The sequence below is a fragment of the Bactrocera tryoni genome, chromosome 4, assembly GCF_016617805.1.
Source record: "Bactrocera tryoni isolate S06 chromosome 4, CSIRO_BtryS06_freeze2, whole genome shotgun sequence".
NCBI classification, from domain to species: Eukaryota; Metazoa; Arthropoda; class Insecta; order Diptera; family Tephritidae; genus Bactrocera; species Bactrocera tryoni.
In genome coordinates, this window is record NC_052502.1 from 69,887,682 (window position 1) to 69,905,413 (window position 17,732).

General features: G+C 31.5%; 2 protein-coding genes across 2 annotated transcripts in view; both read right to left on the reverse strand.

Moving 5' to 3' along the window:
• Positions 1–1,378: 1,378 nt before the first annotated feature.
• On the reverse strand, positions 1,379–1,960 carry LOC120773659 (putative 60S ribosomal protein L33). The gene is made up of 3 exons (XM_040102672.1): positions 1,871–1,960; positions 1,722–1,812; positions 1,379–1,654 (listed from the first exon to the last, which is right to left on the reverse strand). Exons 2-3 carry the CDS (start codon positions 1,806–1,808, stop codon positions 1,583–1,585), a joined length of 159 nt encoding a protein of 52 aa, XP_039958606.1. The 5' UTR covers positions 1,809–1,812; positions 1,871–1,960; the 3' UTR covers positions 1,379–1,582.
• Positions 1,961–3,462: 1,502 nt separating this feature from the next.
• Positions 3,463–17,732, reverse strand: part of LOC120775765 (muscle segmentation homeobox-like) — a 65,592-nt gene continuing 51,322 nt past the window's right edge. Inside the window, exon 4 of the mRNA XM_040106098.1 lies at positions 3,463–5,745. Coding sequence (XP_039962032.1) covers positions 4,894–5,745 — 852 coding nt within the window. The 3' untranslated portion in view covers positions 3,463–4,893. The remainder of the gene's footprint in view (positions 5,746–17,732) is intronic.

The window sequence follows — 17,732 nt, forward strand, 5'->3', positions numbered from 1 at the left end:
TTTAGGCGTAATATCGTCAAGAAATTTGTTGCTAATACTCATTGCAAGTAATTTCGTGCAAGAAAAACGTAAGTGCCACTTCATGCAAAAATAAATATAAAGTATTTTAATTTGAAAATGTATATGTTTATTAGAAATAATAATAATAAGGGAGCATACAAATGTATAAGTAACAAGCTAACCGAAAAGCTACCAGAAACGTTTTTAAAAATATGACATATGTATATGTATTAACACAAGGAATTACATGTATAAATTACACTGGAACTTCATAATAACTACGTATAAATAATTATTTAAATTTGTTGAGGTATGCGTCTCAATTGATTATTTTATTACGAGCAACGATAGACGAAAGTTAAATGTATTGTATATTGTATGTATACCCTTATGCCAAAATATTTATTTTTTTCTTAATAGTAATTCATATGAACTTATTACGGTTTAACTGTTGAATATATAGATTATGTAACTAATTTGGGTATAATTTGAAGATATCAATAATTTTTTTCATAATGTAAATGAATAATGCTTGCGCTGAAGTGGACATGAAAATCTATGAAAAAATTGCCGAAACTGTTTGAAAAATATTTACAACCTCAACTAACTTAAATACAACAAGGAATAATAGTAGTAAGAATTCAAGTTTAAGTGTGTCCAAGCTGACTTCACACCGAACTGATCAGTATGTCTTGATAAAAATGAATCCACGAATGGTTTTCCTTAAATCAATGCAAAATGATTGAATTTATACCATGATTAGAAACCTAAACGAAATAGTAATTATCATAACTCCAAATCAAAATGCATTTGAAGATGCTATTTAAATTATGCAAGAATGATATTTTGATGTTTGGATCCAATTACATTTTTTCAAAGAAATTAAATATAGCATAAGTATTGTAATTAAATACAAACTACATATTTCAACACATTCTTCTACGAAATGTATGTTTAAGTAATATGTCACACATGAAAAATAAAGTTGATATATAAAGAGAATTAATTGCACGCAAATCGCCCAAGGCTGTACTCAAAATGAAAGAGATGAAAAAATGAATTAATAAAAATGAGAACTTACATTCTATCCTCGAAAAAAGCGAAGCATAGTATTTTTCTTCCATACCCACTATTTATTGTATATTAATACCTTTTACCGATACCAGCTAACCATCAAATTATTTGAGTTCGTTTTAAAAAAGTGATGCGCTATTCAGATACGCAATCAATTGCTTATATTTCTCAAGTAATAGCAAATGAATTTAGTTTATCCCTTGGGTGCCGTAACTGTCGCTGTTTGGAAGAAGGTGCAAGCCTATAAACATACTACATTCATTTCAGTTAGTCCTATAAGCTAGAAGTAAACACTCTTCTAAAATAACTTGATTTTACGTTCAATACAATTTTATTTCACTTTTTAAGAAACGCATAATTCCAGCCGCAAATTAAGCAATAAATTCCCCCACAACAAGCTATGTCGTCAACTTCCCATTAGCACACCGCTGCTGCAGCTATGTCACTGGCAACATTACGAATTGATTAGTATCGCTATGTTTTGGCTTTAAAGAACTGTTGAACTGCTCTACTTCTTCTTGGGTTTGACAACATTGTAGGCAATGATGAGACCGATCACAGCATAAGTAGCCTTAGCCACCTGCAATTGTAAAAAATTGTTTATATAATTCCATCGTTCAGTTCTCATCATGCTTGCATATACTGACATTTGCGCGACCACGCATTGTGGAGCCATTGAAATGTTTCGACAGTCCAGACAATTTCGCATCCTCAGCATGTGAATCTCCAGCCATTTTGCTGAAAGCATATAAATTTTACTTATTTTGTATTATTAACACTTTTTAATTACACTCACTCGCTTTAAGTTTAGCCTGTTTAGCGGATGGAAAAATATTCGCTAATACTTGCAGACAACTGTCAAAATTTCGAGGTTAGGTTATGTAAGTGCAATGTCGAATTCGAAATTGAGCTGTCAAATTGACAGTAGTGAACTGCTTTGCCGGCGGTGACAGTGATAAAGCAGTGCAGAGTTATTTGTGTGCAGTTTCTGCACATATTTTCATTTCCGGTAAAAGTTGAGTGTGTTTCTAAGTACACAATAGTGCGGACTAATTTATGTACGTAAAAGTCGTTACTATTATTGTTTTACGGCAGAAATCTTTTTCGATTAGTTTTAGGAAATGCTGCTGAGTAGGCATTAACATATACATACATACATATATAATTTTTGCTCTGTTCCGATAAATGTCCTTGGAACGATTGAAACAACTTAAATATTCCTTGGGTTTCCGTTAATAAAAGAAAGGTTGATATATTTATTCAGTACCATGCCAACGGTAAAACGAGTTCGAAAAAATGTCCACCCGCAAGCTGCGATATATAATTTTAATTCGTTCTAAATTCATGTCCCAACAATTTTGTGAAAAGTAAAATTCCGATACAACAATAAGAATAAAATATATCTTAATTTATAAATTTCAAATATATGTATTTTTGAAATGCTCACCACTAAAAGCAACATAAACAAACCGTCACTATTAGACTTAGATTCCTTTTAAAATTTTAAATAGTTATAAAAGAAACAAATTTTTCAATTTATTTGCGTTTATAGATCTTTTATTCCACATTTTGTTTATTCATTTTCTAAGTGTACTATGTGTAATTAAATTTTCATATACAATAGATTATTTACTTATTTCGAAGATTCATTGTTTATTTGATTCGTGCGTTTTCTATTCAGAATTTATTAATATTTATTTCATTTTGATTTTACCTTAATACGTCACTAGTGTTTAAAGCTACAAGATTATGGAGTACTCGTATAATGTGCAGAATAAATGAGTGTGTGTATATAGATTTTTATGTTTTTTTACTATATTTACAATGCTTAAGGCGTAGCAGTAAAGTAAGATAGAAATGATAATTTTGTGTTCATGGCTTTTTATTATAATTTGTATTTAATTTATATTTGTGTAATTATTTTAAGATTCTCAGTTTGAATTTATTATAATTTTCTTTTTCATTTACTTTGTTTAACAATTTTTAAGTCATTTATTGCATTATGTATTTTTTCGTTTTTTATTATATTTTTTATTGATGGCAAGTTTTAAATTTATTTTCTTTTAAGTTTCTTATATTGTATCATTCAATACTTTTGTATTATTATTAAATATATTTATGTATAGTTATTATATATTTTCATTATTTTTATATTTATACTTAAATATAATTTTTGTTATCCATATATTTTATTATATATTTTTTTCTTATTATATTAACTGCCTTATATTGTTGTTTGTATAATATTTTTAATTTTTTTATTTTTTATTACGTAATTTTTTTTGTTATTTGTTTTAATTTTATATTTTATTATTATTTCTCTATTTTATTTTATTTTTATCACTTTTTTTTATTTAAACTTGTATATTTTTTATTATTTATTTGCCATATTTCCTTTTTTTGGTTTTATTTCAATTTAACTTTTATTTCGTGTTATTTGTATACCATTTTCTTCCATAAAATTTGCATTACATCTACCAGTTAATAATCAAAGAACACTTTCGGACTTGCAAAGCTTAAAGTAAGATCTTCTTAAATATTTATTAAGTAATTTTCGATTTTCAATTATTATTTATATATTTATGTACATACAACACTGGGTACGAACGTAAAATAAACTAAAAATTACTAAATTAAATCACAATGAAATTGCTTATACTAAAACCTACATTTTATGCTAAACATATTTATATTTTGTAATAATTCAAATCGAATTTCAAATCATGTGCTTCATAGTAGAAATAGTGTATTTGTTGTTATATGTAATTTATATTTTTTCTTTCTTTATATTATTAAATATTATTATTTCCTCAATTTTGATTTCATTTAAACATCTTTTGTGTGTTATTTGTGCTAGAAATGCCTTAGAAATGCACTAACATACATATGTATGTACATCTCCTTGCAATATTTACAGTTGCAGTAAATGCTTAAAACTACTGTTACAAATATTGTTTGTATTCGTGTGCCATTTTATTGATCATGTCGTTGCATGTAGTGTCGTCTGTTTGTATTAAATATATGTATTAAATGTGTTACTCTTTCTGTAACTGCAAATTTTTCTGTGAAAAAAAGCTTCGTTGTGTGTTATATACTTATTTAAAATTCCAATATTTTAATGTGCACTTGTTAGAAAAAATGTTTACTGTTCAAATTGTATGCAGGTGCGAAGAGTTTAAGTAATCGAAATAAAATCGATTGTTATTTGCTTAGGTCAGTTCACATGTGAATCAAATGCAATATTTATAAATCCACAAGCGCAGTGCATTGAAGCTTTAGTTAATGGACAAAACAGAAATTTTCAGGAATTTAATTGTAAACGGAAGTTTTTATTTGATTTAATTTAACAGTTATTAATGTGAATTTTAATAAAAATCTGCTGAAAAAAATTATTGCTGAGTGATATCACTTGCTAAGTGTGTTTTGTTACTTAATATTTGTAAATATCGTTTTTCGCTATTTTTTGTTTTAAAATTATAAATTTTTGCAAGTTTAATATATGCACAATTTCCCTGAAGCTCTAAATTTCATACACAAATTTTATTTTCTTAACAGCATATTTATAGGAAATAGAATTTTTAACCGAGTGCTCATATTGTGCTTTTTTCACTTGAATTTCTTCTTCATTTCTTCAATGTACATAAGTGCGTTAACAATCATGAAACAAGCGTGAGTTTAACAAAAAGCTGCTCGTGTTAGCCAATTTAATTAAAAATTTCACATTTCCTCCAGTATTTTTATACCGTCACGTTTGAGTTATAACATTATTTCGCTTTTCACACTACACCCCCCTTACAACAACACATCAATACACATATTTCATCTGCTCTCCAACGCCATTGACGCGCTGTTCTCTTGCTTGATCCGCTTTGCGGCGCTTTCAGCGCTCAACAACATTTTAATATCCTTCTCATCGTCCACATCGTCACAGATATCAATTTCTTCCCTATCACATTCATCGTCATCATCATCACACATCGGTTCCTCATCCGCCTCGGCTTCACGTTCGCGTACACGTTGTTCATGCGCCTCCTGTCGTCTGCGTTGCATTTCCGCTTCCGCCGCCAACAACTGTTGTTGATGTTGATGTGCTGCTTGTTGTCGGCGTTGTGCTTCGGCATGCTGTTCGGCCAATTGTTGTTGATGTAATTGCTGCAGATGTTGTACATGTTGCAAGTGTTGTTGTTGATTGTAGGGATGATGTTGCATAACATGTGCGTGCGCCTGTGCATGTGCTTGCTCAGCTAGACCACTCATAGCGCCATTAGCTAGATCCATACCGCCACCCATAACACCGCTGCTCCCCACTTCATGATGTCGCTTGTGCTTGGATGGTGCGTCGAAGAGCAAGCGTGATATGGAGAACGAAGAGATCGGCGAATTGTGTGTACTGCCAGCGGAGTAGGAGGTATTCGTGTCATCTGAGGTCGGTGTTTCGCGATCACTTTCATCCGATTTCAGTATATCGGCGGCTTCGAGTGATTTCTTATGCATGCCGAGTAGCCAAGGGGCCACTGATTCGTCGTCTTTTGCAGATTTCAGTATAGTTTCGGGTAGCGGCAACGAGTGTCGCACCATGGCACCATAAAGACCATATTCAGCCATTTTGGTGCTATGACCCCAGCATTTCTCTGTTTTTCGCCATTTGGCGCGGCGATTCTGGAACCAAACCTGGAAAGAAAAGAGAAGAAGTAAACTTTTAAATCTTGGTTTTTAAAGTTGAAGCTTGAATGTAGTTAAAAATGCAGTATTTTCAACCTTTCCCTGAAGAGGTTGGGTTCAAAACTTGAGAAATTGTTGCTGGCAAGCTTTATCTGGCTAATTTTAAGTTTTAAGTTAAAGTTTTTTGGGTCTTAAGAGTAAGATTTTCTGATTTATCTTTAAAACCAGCTCTATTACTATTATTTAAAAGCTAAAGCTTTAACATTATGAAACGGTTTTATGTTTATTAATTTTATTTTCTTAAAGATTTAGTGGTTTTGAAATTTTAGCCGAGTACATATTGCTACTGAATCTGTAAGAAAAGCTCTTAGAGCTTATAAAGCTCTCAAGGCAAATTGGTATTTATTAATTATTGTTTCAAAAATGTAGTGGTTTTGAAATTTTAGCCGACTACATATTACCGCTAAATCTGTAAGAAAAGCTCTTAGAGCTTATAAAGCTCTCAAGGCAAATTGGTATTTATTAATTTTTGTTTAAAAAATTGAGTGGTTTTGAGATTTTACTGTACTGCAGTGCTGGGTTTTTAACAAAAACTGTTAAGGCTTTTAAAGCTCTCAAGGCATTATAAAAAGGTTCTATATTTTTTGTTGGCTTGAAAATGTGGTGGTTTTGAGATTTTATCTGACAATATGCGGTCGTAAATTTTAAAGAAAATGCTTTTAAAGCTCTCAAGACATTATAATATCGATATTTACTACTTAATGTTTCAAAAATTTAGAGGTTTTGAAATTTTACCGCACTGCATATGACTGTCTGGTTTGTAACAAAAACTATTAGCTGACTACATAAAGTCGCTGAATTTGTAAGAAAAGCTCTTAGAGCTTATAAAGCTCTCAAGGCAAATTGGTATTTATTAATTTTTGTTTAAAAAATTGAGTGGTTTTGAGATTTTACTGTACTGCAGTGCTGGGTTTTTAACAAAAACTGTTAAGGCTTTTAAAGCTCTCAAGGCATTATAAAAAAGGTTCTATATTTTTTGTTGGCTAGAAGATTTGGTGGTTTTGAGATTTTATCTGACAATATGCGGTCGTAAATTTTAAAGAAAATGCTTTGAAAGCTCTCAAGACTTTATAATATCGATATTTACTACTTATTGTTTAAAAAATTTAGAGGTTTTGAAATTTTACCGCACTGCATATGACTGCCGGATTTGTAACAAAAACTGTTAGCTGACTACCTAAAGCCGCTGAATTTGTTAGAAAAGCTCTTCAAGCTTATAAAGCTCTCTGGGAATTATAAAAAGGTGCTATATTTTTTGTTGTCTTAAAAATTTAGTGGTTTTGAGAATGTATCTGACTACATCCGCTCGCTGATTTTTTAAGAAAAGCGATTTTAAAACTTACAAGACTTTATTTTTTTTTTTTTTGTTCAAATTTTACTTCTAATACTCAACTCAAGCAAATTTGAGTCCCTTAAGACAGTTCGGAAAATATACAGGGTTGCTTTTGAGTGTATAAAGTAACGAAATACTTGACGACTTCAAAGAAAACGCTTGAATTTATTAATTTTTTGTTAAAAATTTCAAAAAACGTAAAAGAAATCACTTTTGTGTTGTTTTGTTCCTTTCATATTCCACTTGTTCACCTTTTACTTCAATGCAACGCTGTCTATTGTTATACATATGCATTCAAAAGTGAAAAAATATGATTGGCAGTGCTTCTATTCCATAGGAAATCGTATTAATAACTTCTGCTTTACTTACTCAGCATTTGCCAATGTAATTATGTAATTAGTAATGAGCACGGCCGCCTGCAGCCACTCAACTACTAACGAAAACTCATTACAACGTAGCAGAAAAGCGCGTATTGAAATTAATGCCTAGCGCCGACTGAGTGTGAGTATAAGTACATTAACTGCTGTACATATTTTGGGGGTTAGTTTGGCGCACAAAATGGTGGCGCAGCAAAGGAAATTGAAATAAAATTATTTCCTTTATATAAGTATAGCAAATGCTCCACCTTACTCGTATATTACACTTACACCACCTTTGTCGCTGTAACGGCACATGCCGCCAACGCATGCATAGTCAGCGGGTGGTTGAGGCTTTATGCGCGGTTTCAGGCTTTTCTATCAAATTGCCTATGCGCTCTAAAGACCGCCTAGTAAAATTCGCTGAAGTGTGTGGTTTGCCTTATTTGCTTAGCGTTTGGAAAAAATTGTTCGTTTTGCAAAACTGTGACTGCATGTTCTCACATAACGAAACCGTATGCCTTGCTATACTGCATATTACCGCTAGATATCTACTACAGCATTGTTTTGGTGTGTGTGTGCACAACGGGATAATAATTAGTTGCTCATTAATCAACAAAGCCTAGTTGTATCTAATAATAATGAGCTGCGTTTGGCGGCCAATGCTGTCATGGTGAGAACGGATAACGTGTGCACTAAGCCTAAAGCAAAAAAAAACAACAAAAATTTCGTTACCATTTGCACCAAAAGTGTTAATGGTCAGCTGAGTTTGCGCACAACACAAACAAAGAGCAGTAAATGAAATAAAATAAAGATAAAAATGCAAAAACAAAATCAAAAAAAGCCCCATGTTCACCACGTTCAACACCGAACGCCTTCATGCATTGTTGTGCCTTCTTTTCACAGCAAAAGGAATTGAAATTTGATATTTAATTAAAAGAATTCATTCAAAATATGAGCACATTTCTATAATACCACATTTCGCAGTTTAATAAATACATGCATATGTATGTATAATATATGTATGTGCGCATATATTCTCATTTGGTTGGCGATTTGAGCCTTTGGTATGTGCTTTAATTAAGGAAAATTTCTTTTTTCATTGCAAATCGTGCGGATTTCGGTGTGTGTGTGTATGTGTGCTTAAAAATGTAAAAATATTTGGTCATTTCAAATGTGGCCTTGTGTAAATATTTATATATTCAATTTGTGTGATTTTATATGTGATATGTGTGGAAAAGGTTAGCAGCTGACAGTAGCGGCCGCAGGAGATGAGCAATAAGTGTTGAAGATATGATTTAGTGCTGGCACACTTTTGCGATTTTGTTGAAATTTGTTTGATGCAGCAAAATTAATAATTTGATTAATGACTGAAATTGCTGTGATAATTCGTTTAAAGGCATAATTTGCGCGGAGGTAACTGTTTATCAACCCTTAAAATGCGTTTTCGAACGATTCGGTTTTTGCAGGTATCTTCTTCTTTCACAGACCCACACAAAGGAAGACCAAATGCGAAAGGTTCTAGTAAATACAAAGAAACACTGAGACACAGTTTTCCTCAAACTCGCCTATATGATTTTAAGCCAAAAAAAAAGCTGTAATCGAGCCGCCAATCTACTGATCTCAAATTGTTAGTATGTACATAAGTATGTCTGTAGAGATTATCAGCTCTTTATGGGTAGGTCAAACTTGATTGCGATATATACATAAGTATATCCTTTCTTGACTGACTTCTTCTGACTTTTTTTTATTTTTTTGCTCTTTGAAACACTACTCGCATATTTAGAAACCAACTACCGTTATAAATTTCTTAGTCAATTTTGAGATTGAAAATCGTTCGAATTGGATTCCCCACAAGTTTTCGTCGTCTATGACAGATTGTTATTAAAGCTTGTCTTAAGAACTTAGTGGTTTTCAGATTTTAAAACCTTTTAAGGCATTATGAAACGGTTCTATATTTTTTGTTGTCTCAAATATTTAAAGGTTTCGAGTTATTGTTCGAACACGTATAGCCGCTTAAATATTAAGAAAAGCTTTAAGAGCTTTTAAAGCTCTCAAGGCATTATGAAACGGTTTTATATTTATTAATTTTACATATTCTCTTATAAATTTAGTGGTTTTAAAATTTTAGTTGTTCGACCACATATAGCCGCTGAAATATTAAGAAAAGCTTTAAGAGCTTTTAAAGCTCTCAAGGCATTATGAAACGGTTTTATATTTATTAATTTTACATATTCTCTTATAAATTTAGATGTTTTGAAATTTTAGTTGACTACATTGTATGTATGTATATTCGCTGAATTTGTAAGAAAACCTCTTAGAGCTTATAAAGCTCTCAAGACGTTATAAAAACGATATTTATTATTTATTGTTGCAAAAATTGACAGGTTTTGATATTTTAAAAGCTCTAAAGGTTCTCATAATGCCTTGAAAGCTTTTAAAGTGCTGTATTTTTGTTGTCGCAAAACTTTAAAGTCTTCGAGTTATTGATAGACCACATATAGCTGAAATTTTAAGAAACGTTTAAGAGCTTTTAAAGCTCTCAAGGCATAAAATCGATTTTTTGTTACCAAAAGCACATTTTAGGCTTTAATGTCTTTTGTTTTTATTGCAACTTTCTTATAAAAAATTTTGTGTAAATTTTTAGGTTAATACTGACGTACTTCACTAGTAGGTTATGTCAGGTTATGTTAAATGTTCTATCCTAATAGGGAACTCACTTGGACAGCTTATAAGGCTGTCCTTTGTGGTACCTAGAACACTAATAAAATTGACTCTCGAGCCTTTGAGCCGAACACAAATTTGTTGAAGCGCTTAATGCCAGTTTCGGCTATGTCCTCTCTTGTGCCGAAGGTATGACTCCCAAGATGTTTTGTGATACAAAGGCTGGTTAATAGAGGAGAAGGTGTCTTGATGTTTCCACCTCACCTTCTTCCATACAACTTTGACAATTTGCGTCTGACTGTCGTTTTAGCCTTACAGCATGTCCAGTAAGAACTCCAAAATTGTGGCAAGCGGAACTTTGCTAAGGGCAAATAGCTCAGCAGATCTTCCTCAAGTCTTATGTAGATAAAAATGCTGTTTTAAATTTGTTTCTTACACCAAGAATAACTGTCAAAGCGAAACTTTTTGTCAGCTAGTTTAATTGTCAATAGTTTAATTGTAACGCCAACTAGAAAATCTAAAAAAAAACTTCTCTGAAATTCATCTGTTTTTGCTATGGCTGTAGTATTTATGCTCTTTAAAAAGTTTTCTTCACTCAATCAGTTTTTTCGCCCTACTTGTACTCTTGAAACACGGCCCTTGTAATATTTGGAAACAGTTAAAATTTTTTCATGATTTTTAAGCTGAGAACATATAGAAATGTATCGAACTGTCGGAGCTTTTTCGTGGATTCTTCTAATGTTTTGTACTTGAGTGTAAAGTTAGAAGTGTAAATATTGCATTTTACATTTGGTTCCGCAAAAATTATTTACGAAAATTAACATAATACAAAAATTAAAATTATTTGCCAAGAATATTAACAATTCTCAGCATTTCTCTCATTTTCCCACAATCATAAATTAACTACAAGCCAGTTGGTAACCTTACTGTAGACACCCCTCTATATATTCTGAGGCAGGAACTTTTCAGCTCTTCGTTCTAATTTATCTCACAAACTACCATCAACAGTTATTTGCTACTTAGGCGATAAGCGATAGTAAATCCCAAAACTAATTAAATAAACGATTGCGAAAAGTCAGTGTGTAGCTTCGCCTTTCTCGCTGATGTACGATAATAACGGTAATTGCTAGTATAATAATGCCAACAACGAACAAGTGTACGCCGAAAATAACAACAAAACACATTTAAATAGTTCGGTCAATTTTCAATTACCAAATGAATGTGAATGAGGTGGAAAAAGTACGAAAAAGCGCCAGTGTTCGTGAAGAAAGGTATTAAGCGCACGAGTAGCAACTCCCGCGGGACAACTTGAGCGGCTGCGTGGAAAAAAATCAACTTGCAGCGAAAGTTTTCGTCAGAGGGTGCATGTAAAACACTGTAGCAAGGTGGTGGGGTTAGTTCGCAACAAGCGTGCGGCGTGCGGCGACCGACGGACACATGACACGCGCTCATTTGCCACAATTTTCAAGTGTTTGCGTGAGAAAATTGCTACTCACTTGCTGTAACGCAGCATGCAGATCAGCAGTGAAAGCGCGCCGATGCGCAGCACAGAGATAGTTTGAGTAGCGGTTAATGTGTAATAAAAGCGTATAGGCGCGTACGCGTGTTGCAATTCTCCAAGGCACTTTCGGCGGCGGGTAAAAAAGTTACATGCATGAAAGCAGCTACTTTACTAGCATGCTTTGCTATACGGTACATCAAAATTAGACAAGTTCAAGCGGCAAATAGAAACTGCTTGCACATGACTGAATCACAGCAAAGTTGTTGTTGCAATTTTTATGTGAGACACGAAATGGGTGCAGTATCTCTTGGCAGCAACCCCTTATTTGTTTATTTTCTCGTGTTATTGTTGTTGTTTATGGCAGTTATTTGCTTGTTTTGTTGATTTAACACTTGTTGTTGGGCGCTTGTTTGGCTGTCAGTTACTGTTTTGGCTATTTATTCGAGTATTTGTTTAATTCACTTGTTATTATTGTTGTTTGGTTGTTGTAACACTTGTCATATAAATAGCAAATTAAATCGGCTTGAGTTAACAACAACAAAAAGACGCACAAACGCACCCTAATTCCAAATTCTTCAAATATTAGCGGATAATTCTCGCTACAGAGTTGAAACACCAGCAACAACAAGAAAAAAGTTATATAATACCCTTCACATTTGTATTTCTCATAGAAAAAAGTGTATCAAAAAACAAAAATCTTTATCTTGATTTTGTTCGATCAACTTGTATGGCAACTACATATATGTTATAAAGGTGCGTACTGGACAATTTGTCCGGATATAGTAGCATTGCCCTGAACAGTAATCCATTTATATTTTCGTGAAGATAACTCATCAAAGAAAAAAGTTTTCCTTACAAGCACTTCACTTTGAGCATTCCGTCTGTATGACAGCTAAATGCTATAGTGGTCCGATATCGGCATATCGGCGGTTCCGACAAATGAGCAGCTTCTTGGTTAAAAAGGAATGTGCTCAAAATTTCAGACTGATATCTCAAAAACTAGTCCCTCAGTATATATAGAGTATATGTATATAGACAAAAGGGCAGACAGACGTACCTACATGACTAAATCGACTCAATTCGTTACACTGATCATTCATGTATGTACATATGTATATAAGGTCTCTGAATTTCCTTCTGTGTGCTACAAACTATTTGTTCTAAATTATCGAGGATAAAAGCCTGAAGAATGCTTAAGATAACAACGGATCTGTTAGGGATGCCTAACCGGTTACAGTGAGACTTCTTGCGGCTATCCAATATGGAAACAGAAGCAGCTTAAGCTCACTCTAAAAAAAGCTGCTTTGCTGAGTTAAGCTGGAAAACGTTTCGGAGTTTAGGACGCTAGGCTCCAAGCATATGTATGTATATATTTTAGTCTTTAGATAGATTCCTGGTAAAATGTTGAAGTCTTATAGACAAACCTGTATTGTTTAAAAATTGTCAACCGTCTATTTTTTTGCTCTTTCCAACTCTTAGCACATCCTAAAAACAATGCCGCATATACATATTAAACTTCTAGCTGCAGTTCACGACGCTTTAACAACACCTAATGTTGTTTCAAATCAAGTAAGAGGGTGATTTTTTGTTGTAGCTGGTTTTAAAATATTCAACAGTTGTTGTTGTTTGAAATGTGCATCGTTTAGTAGGCTATAAAAAAGTAGTAATGCCGTTTAAAAAATGATTCGCACTTCAAATTTGTTGTTGTTGCATACAATTATCATTTATAATGTGTTGATTAATGCGTTTAAAAATTTATAATGTCAGTTTTAAGTGTTTTTTATGCACTTCATTGCATTTAAACAACATTTAGTAACGTTAATCGTTGTTTTTTTTGTTGTTGCTAACAAGTGTCACGATATTTACGGTTTTTGTGCTAGTTACAACTTGGTTATTGCTGTCACTTAAGCCAATATCAAATATACATATACATATATGAATATACATACATATGTATATGTATATTTATATGCGACCAGGGCAAAAATGCAACACGTCCAGGTTGGGTCCCTTAATAGTCGTAAAAAACATGTGACTAATGGTCAATTTTTTTATATGACAGCAAGTTTTCTCTTTTGTTAGAGTAAGCTCTATGCAGATACTAATTTTACCGTTTTATATCCGAAACATCACAAAAAGCGCCTAATCACTTTCAAGATTTTACGTCCAGTTTCTATTTCTAACGCAATAATTTTATAACTCAGTCGCTCACTTTTTACAAATCATCAATATCCAGTTATACCCTAATTAATACCTAATTGTATTCTCAAATTATATTTTGTTGACTAATTCATTTTCAATTGTATCCTATGGAGAGTAATACGTGTGTACTCTCTTTAAAAATTTGTTGCCGGTGTAATATACAGCTCATTACAAATTCTCTTTTGCGTTACTCCCACATATTTTTATTGCTTGAATCATTGCTGTTGTATATAATACACTCAAACTATGTTTTGTAAGTGTTAATTACATAATTATGCATAATTCGAGTTAAGCTGTTGAACTTTTTGAAGGAAGAACATATTTTTTAAATGAATTCATTTCCATTATTTCATTGTTACAATTCATACACGTTTGACTTTAACTGTGAGAGGAAAGTTGTTGCTCTAAGCACTGTATAATATTGATTGCTTTGCATATGCTGGTATGTGGCTTAAGTTGTAACGAGAAAAATTGCGACTGTCAGTGTCGTATAGGAAGGAAAATGTATTAAAAAGAGAATTGGACTGGATTAAATTTAAATTTCTTATTATTTTGTAATTTCGAAAATTATAATTAAAAGTAAACTTCAAAGTTTCAATAGCAAATACCAAAAAAAATAACAAAATAAATGTTTAATCGCGAGAATCGGATTCAAAATTAACAAAAAAAATGAAGATATTTAAAAGAAGAAGTTAAAAAAAAATTTAAAACCAAATTTATGTTTAAAAACTGAAATAAAATTAAGTTTTTCGAATCTTAAATCAGTTTGCGCTTGTTAAAAATTAATATGATGGGTCTTAAATACCTGCTATCTTTGTATCAAATTTCATCTTAGTTTAACACAGCTTGACTTATTTACATTTAATTACTATTATTTATAGTGTTTCAGTTAGAAATATGTAAATACATACATACATTATATATTACTCTATTATAATCATTTGCAATCCAACTTTTAGTTTAAAAATATGCTTTTTATTTGTTTTTTCAAATTTCAAATTAGGAAATATTTTTAAAATTTAAATTCTGATTTTCGAGTTAAAAATAAAATTTTTCACTGAAATTAAAATTAAATTAAAAATAAAATGAAAATTAAATTTTTTTCCACAAAAATTATTTTGTATAAAATTTTTAATTAATTTTGAGATTTCTAATTAGTTTTTAGATTTCTAATTAATTTTCAATTCAGATTTTCCAATGAAAACTTAATTTTTAATACTGATTTTGAGATTTAAAATTAAATTTTCAGTATTTAATTAAAATTTTGCAATTAAAAATTAAAATTTCATAAAGTATTTTTAGATTTTTTAGTTCTGATTTCGGTATTAAGACTTTAATTTCCAATTTCTAATTCCGATTTTGCAATTAAAATTAAAAATTTTCAAAATATTGTTTAATTTTTGAATTAAAAATTCAGTTTCCAATTAAAAAAAATAAAAAAATTAAAATCTCAAATAATAATATTTAAAACTTTTACTACTGATTTTTAATGCCAATTTTCGAAAATTTAATTACCAATTTTTAATCCCTTTTTGTAATTAATTAAATTAAAATCTCAAAAAATTAATTTTTAAGTTTTTACTTCTGATTTCGGTATTAAGACTTTAATTTCCAATTTCTAATTCCGATTTTGCAATTAAAATTAAAAATTTTCAAAATATTGTTTAATTTTTGAATTAAAAATTCAGTTTCTAATTAAAAAAAAAATAAAAAAATTAAAATCTCAAAAAATAATTTTTAAATTTTTACTTCTGATTTTTAATGCTAATTTTCGAAAATTTAATTTTCAATTTTTAATTATTTTTTGTAATTAATTAAATTTTTCAAAATATTGTTTCCAATTTTTAATTTCGATTTTGCAATTAAAAAATAAATTTCCAAATAAAAAGAGAGGAGTTATAAATATAAAATTAAATTCAAAATTAATAATTCCAATTCTTTGTTTCAGTTTGTCATTTTTCATTCCGATTTTTTTATTAAATTTTAAATTTTTAATTCCAATTAAAAATTTTAGTTTTGCTCCAAAATGTTTTATTGGAAAACTTACAACTATAGGGTACCTTCGCGTATTGATGAATAGAACGGGACTGTTGGCGCTCATTTGAATTAAAAAATTAAAAACAGATAACAGATAAGATCCAGATCAAGATCCAAGTCAGCCTTACGGGCTTTATTAAAGGAAATAATATTTAGAAAAGATTTTTAGTGCTTTTATGTGTGTCACATCATCACATCATTAAGAAAAAAGTAAGTTTAGTATTCAGCACAATAGAAACTTAATCATTGGCAGGATTCTAATGACTTTTCAAGTCTTGCTCGTGAGCATACAAATCTCATGAAAGTTTTGCTAAATGCCATACAAAAAACTGATGTTTGAACTTGAGTTATCACAGTTTTGAACCAAATTTGCTGTTCTCTTTCCATTCCATGATAAATACCTTCAAAAATTCAGGGATGTAAACAGTGAAGTAGTTTTTCATTGGTCTAGTTTTTTTTACGTGGCGGGTCCCAAACCCAGGGCACAACCCTATGTAGGGGATGTTTCGCCTTATCACTTTAGCTCACCTTCGAACGGTTGTTCTTAGGCTACCCAGAGGATACTTGGCCAAAGACCGGAAGTTGTGAGCTGCTTGAGTCTTATGTAAAAGAATCGTTTCTGGCCACTCCCAAGTGAATGGCGATCAGAGAACTTTCCTCACTTGCGTGAACTTCTACATATGACTCCATCCATGAAGTAATGAGAACGTAGATGGCGGACAACAACAATGTTTTGAATATTTTTTCCACCAACAATTCACTACAATCATCCACGGAACCCGGGTTTTCCTACACGGTACTGAATTTATAACTTGATTCATCTCAGCTTTGTACCAAATTTGACAATCAGCTGTTATTTTCGTTACTTTTTAAACGCACTCCTGCTCTTTCCATTATCTACGATTTTCGAAATTACATTTCGCGTTTTGCATATTTTTCCACTTTTTGTTCTAATTACACATTATTAACAATAGCATTTCACAAACACAATTGCTGTAAAAAAATGCCAGTGGCAATAATGACAGACGTAACAACGTTAACGTAGACGTAAGCGCCGCGCTCGAGTAGGTGGCGACTGGGTTGTTGTAGTGGTTAATTGCATAATTATCGCATGCAAAAAGGTAGTAGAAACCAGCTAAGCACGAAAAATAAACTGTTTGGCGGAAATGAAATTAAAAATGCAACAAACATAATTAAAAAATTATGTTATTATCCTGTTAGAAGCAGGCAACGTTGCAATTTTTTCTACACTGTCGCATGGTAGTCGCAGAATTTGTAAGCTTAGCGTTCACGCTGTATTTGCATACAAATTAATAATGAATTTTAAATGTCGCTTTTGCAGCTTTTTCTGCTTCTAGTGGCGGAAGAGTAATTTTGCACGCGGCATTTGTGGCCTGATGAGGCAAAATTGTGAAATGAATGAATTTTATATAAAAATTATACAAAGTGTGCAAGAAAAAAGTAGCAGCTAAAGTAGTAAAGCGGAAGGAAGTATGGAAGTGAAAATTGCTTAGTTATGCATTTTGAAAAGGCAAATGAAAAAAGTGCAATTCAAATGATATGCTTTGCGTACAAATTAAGCACTGCTACAGTTGCAACAAAACCCGCAGCTTGCAAAAAAAAATACTTATTTTCTATGTATTTTTTATTTGTTTATGTGCAAGTGCTTCAGCGCAAATCTTGCGCAGGAAATCTCGAAAATGCGCATATTACACGCGCAAGTGCTTAATAATTGCGCTTTTTTGCATTTTTTGTTTAACGGTAATGCATTAAATACTTGAGCGCGCAAGGCGGCATTTTGGCAAAGTTCAAACGCGTACGGCCAAGCCACAGCGTTGCATGT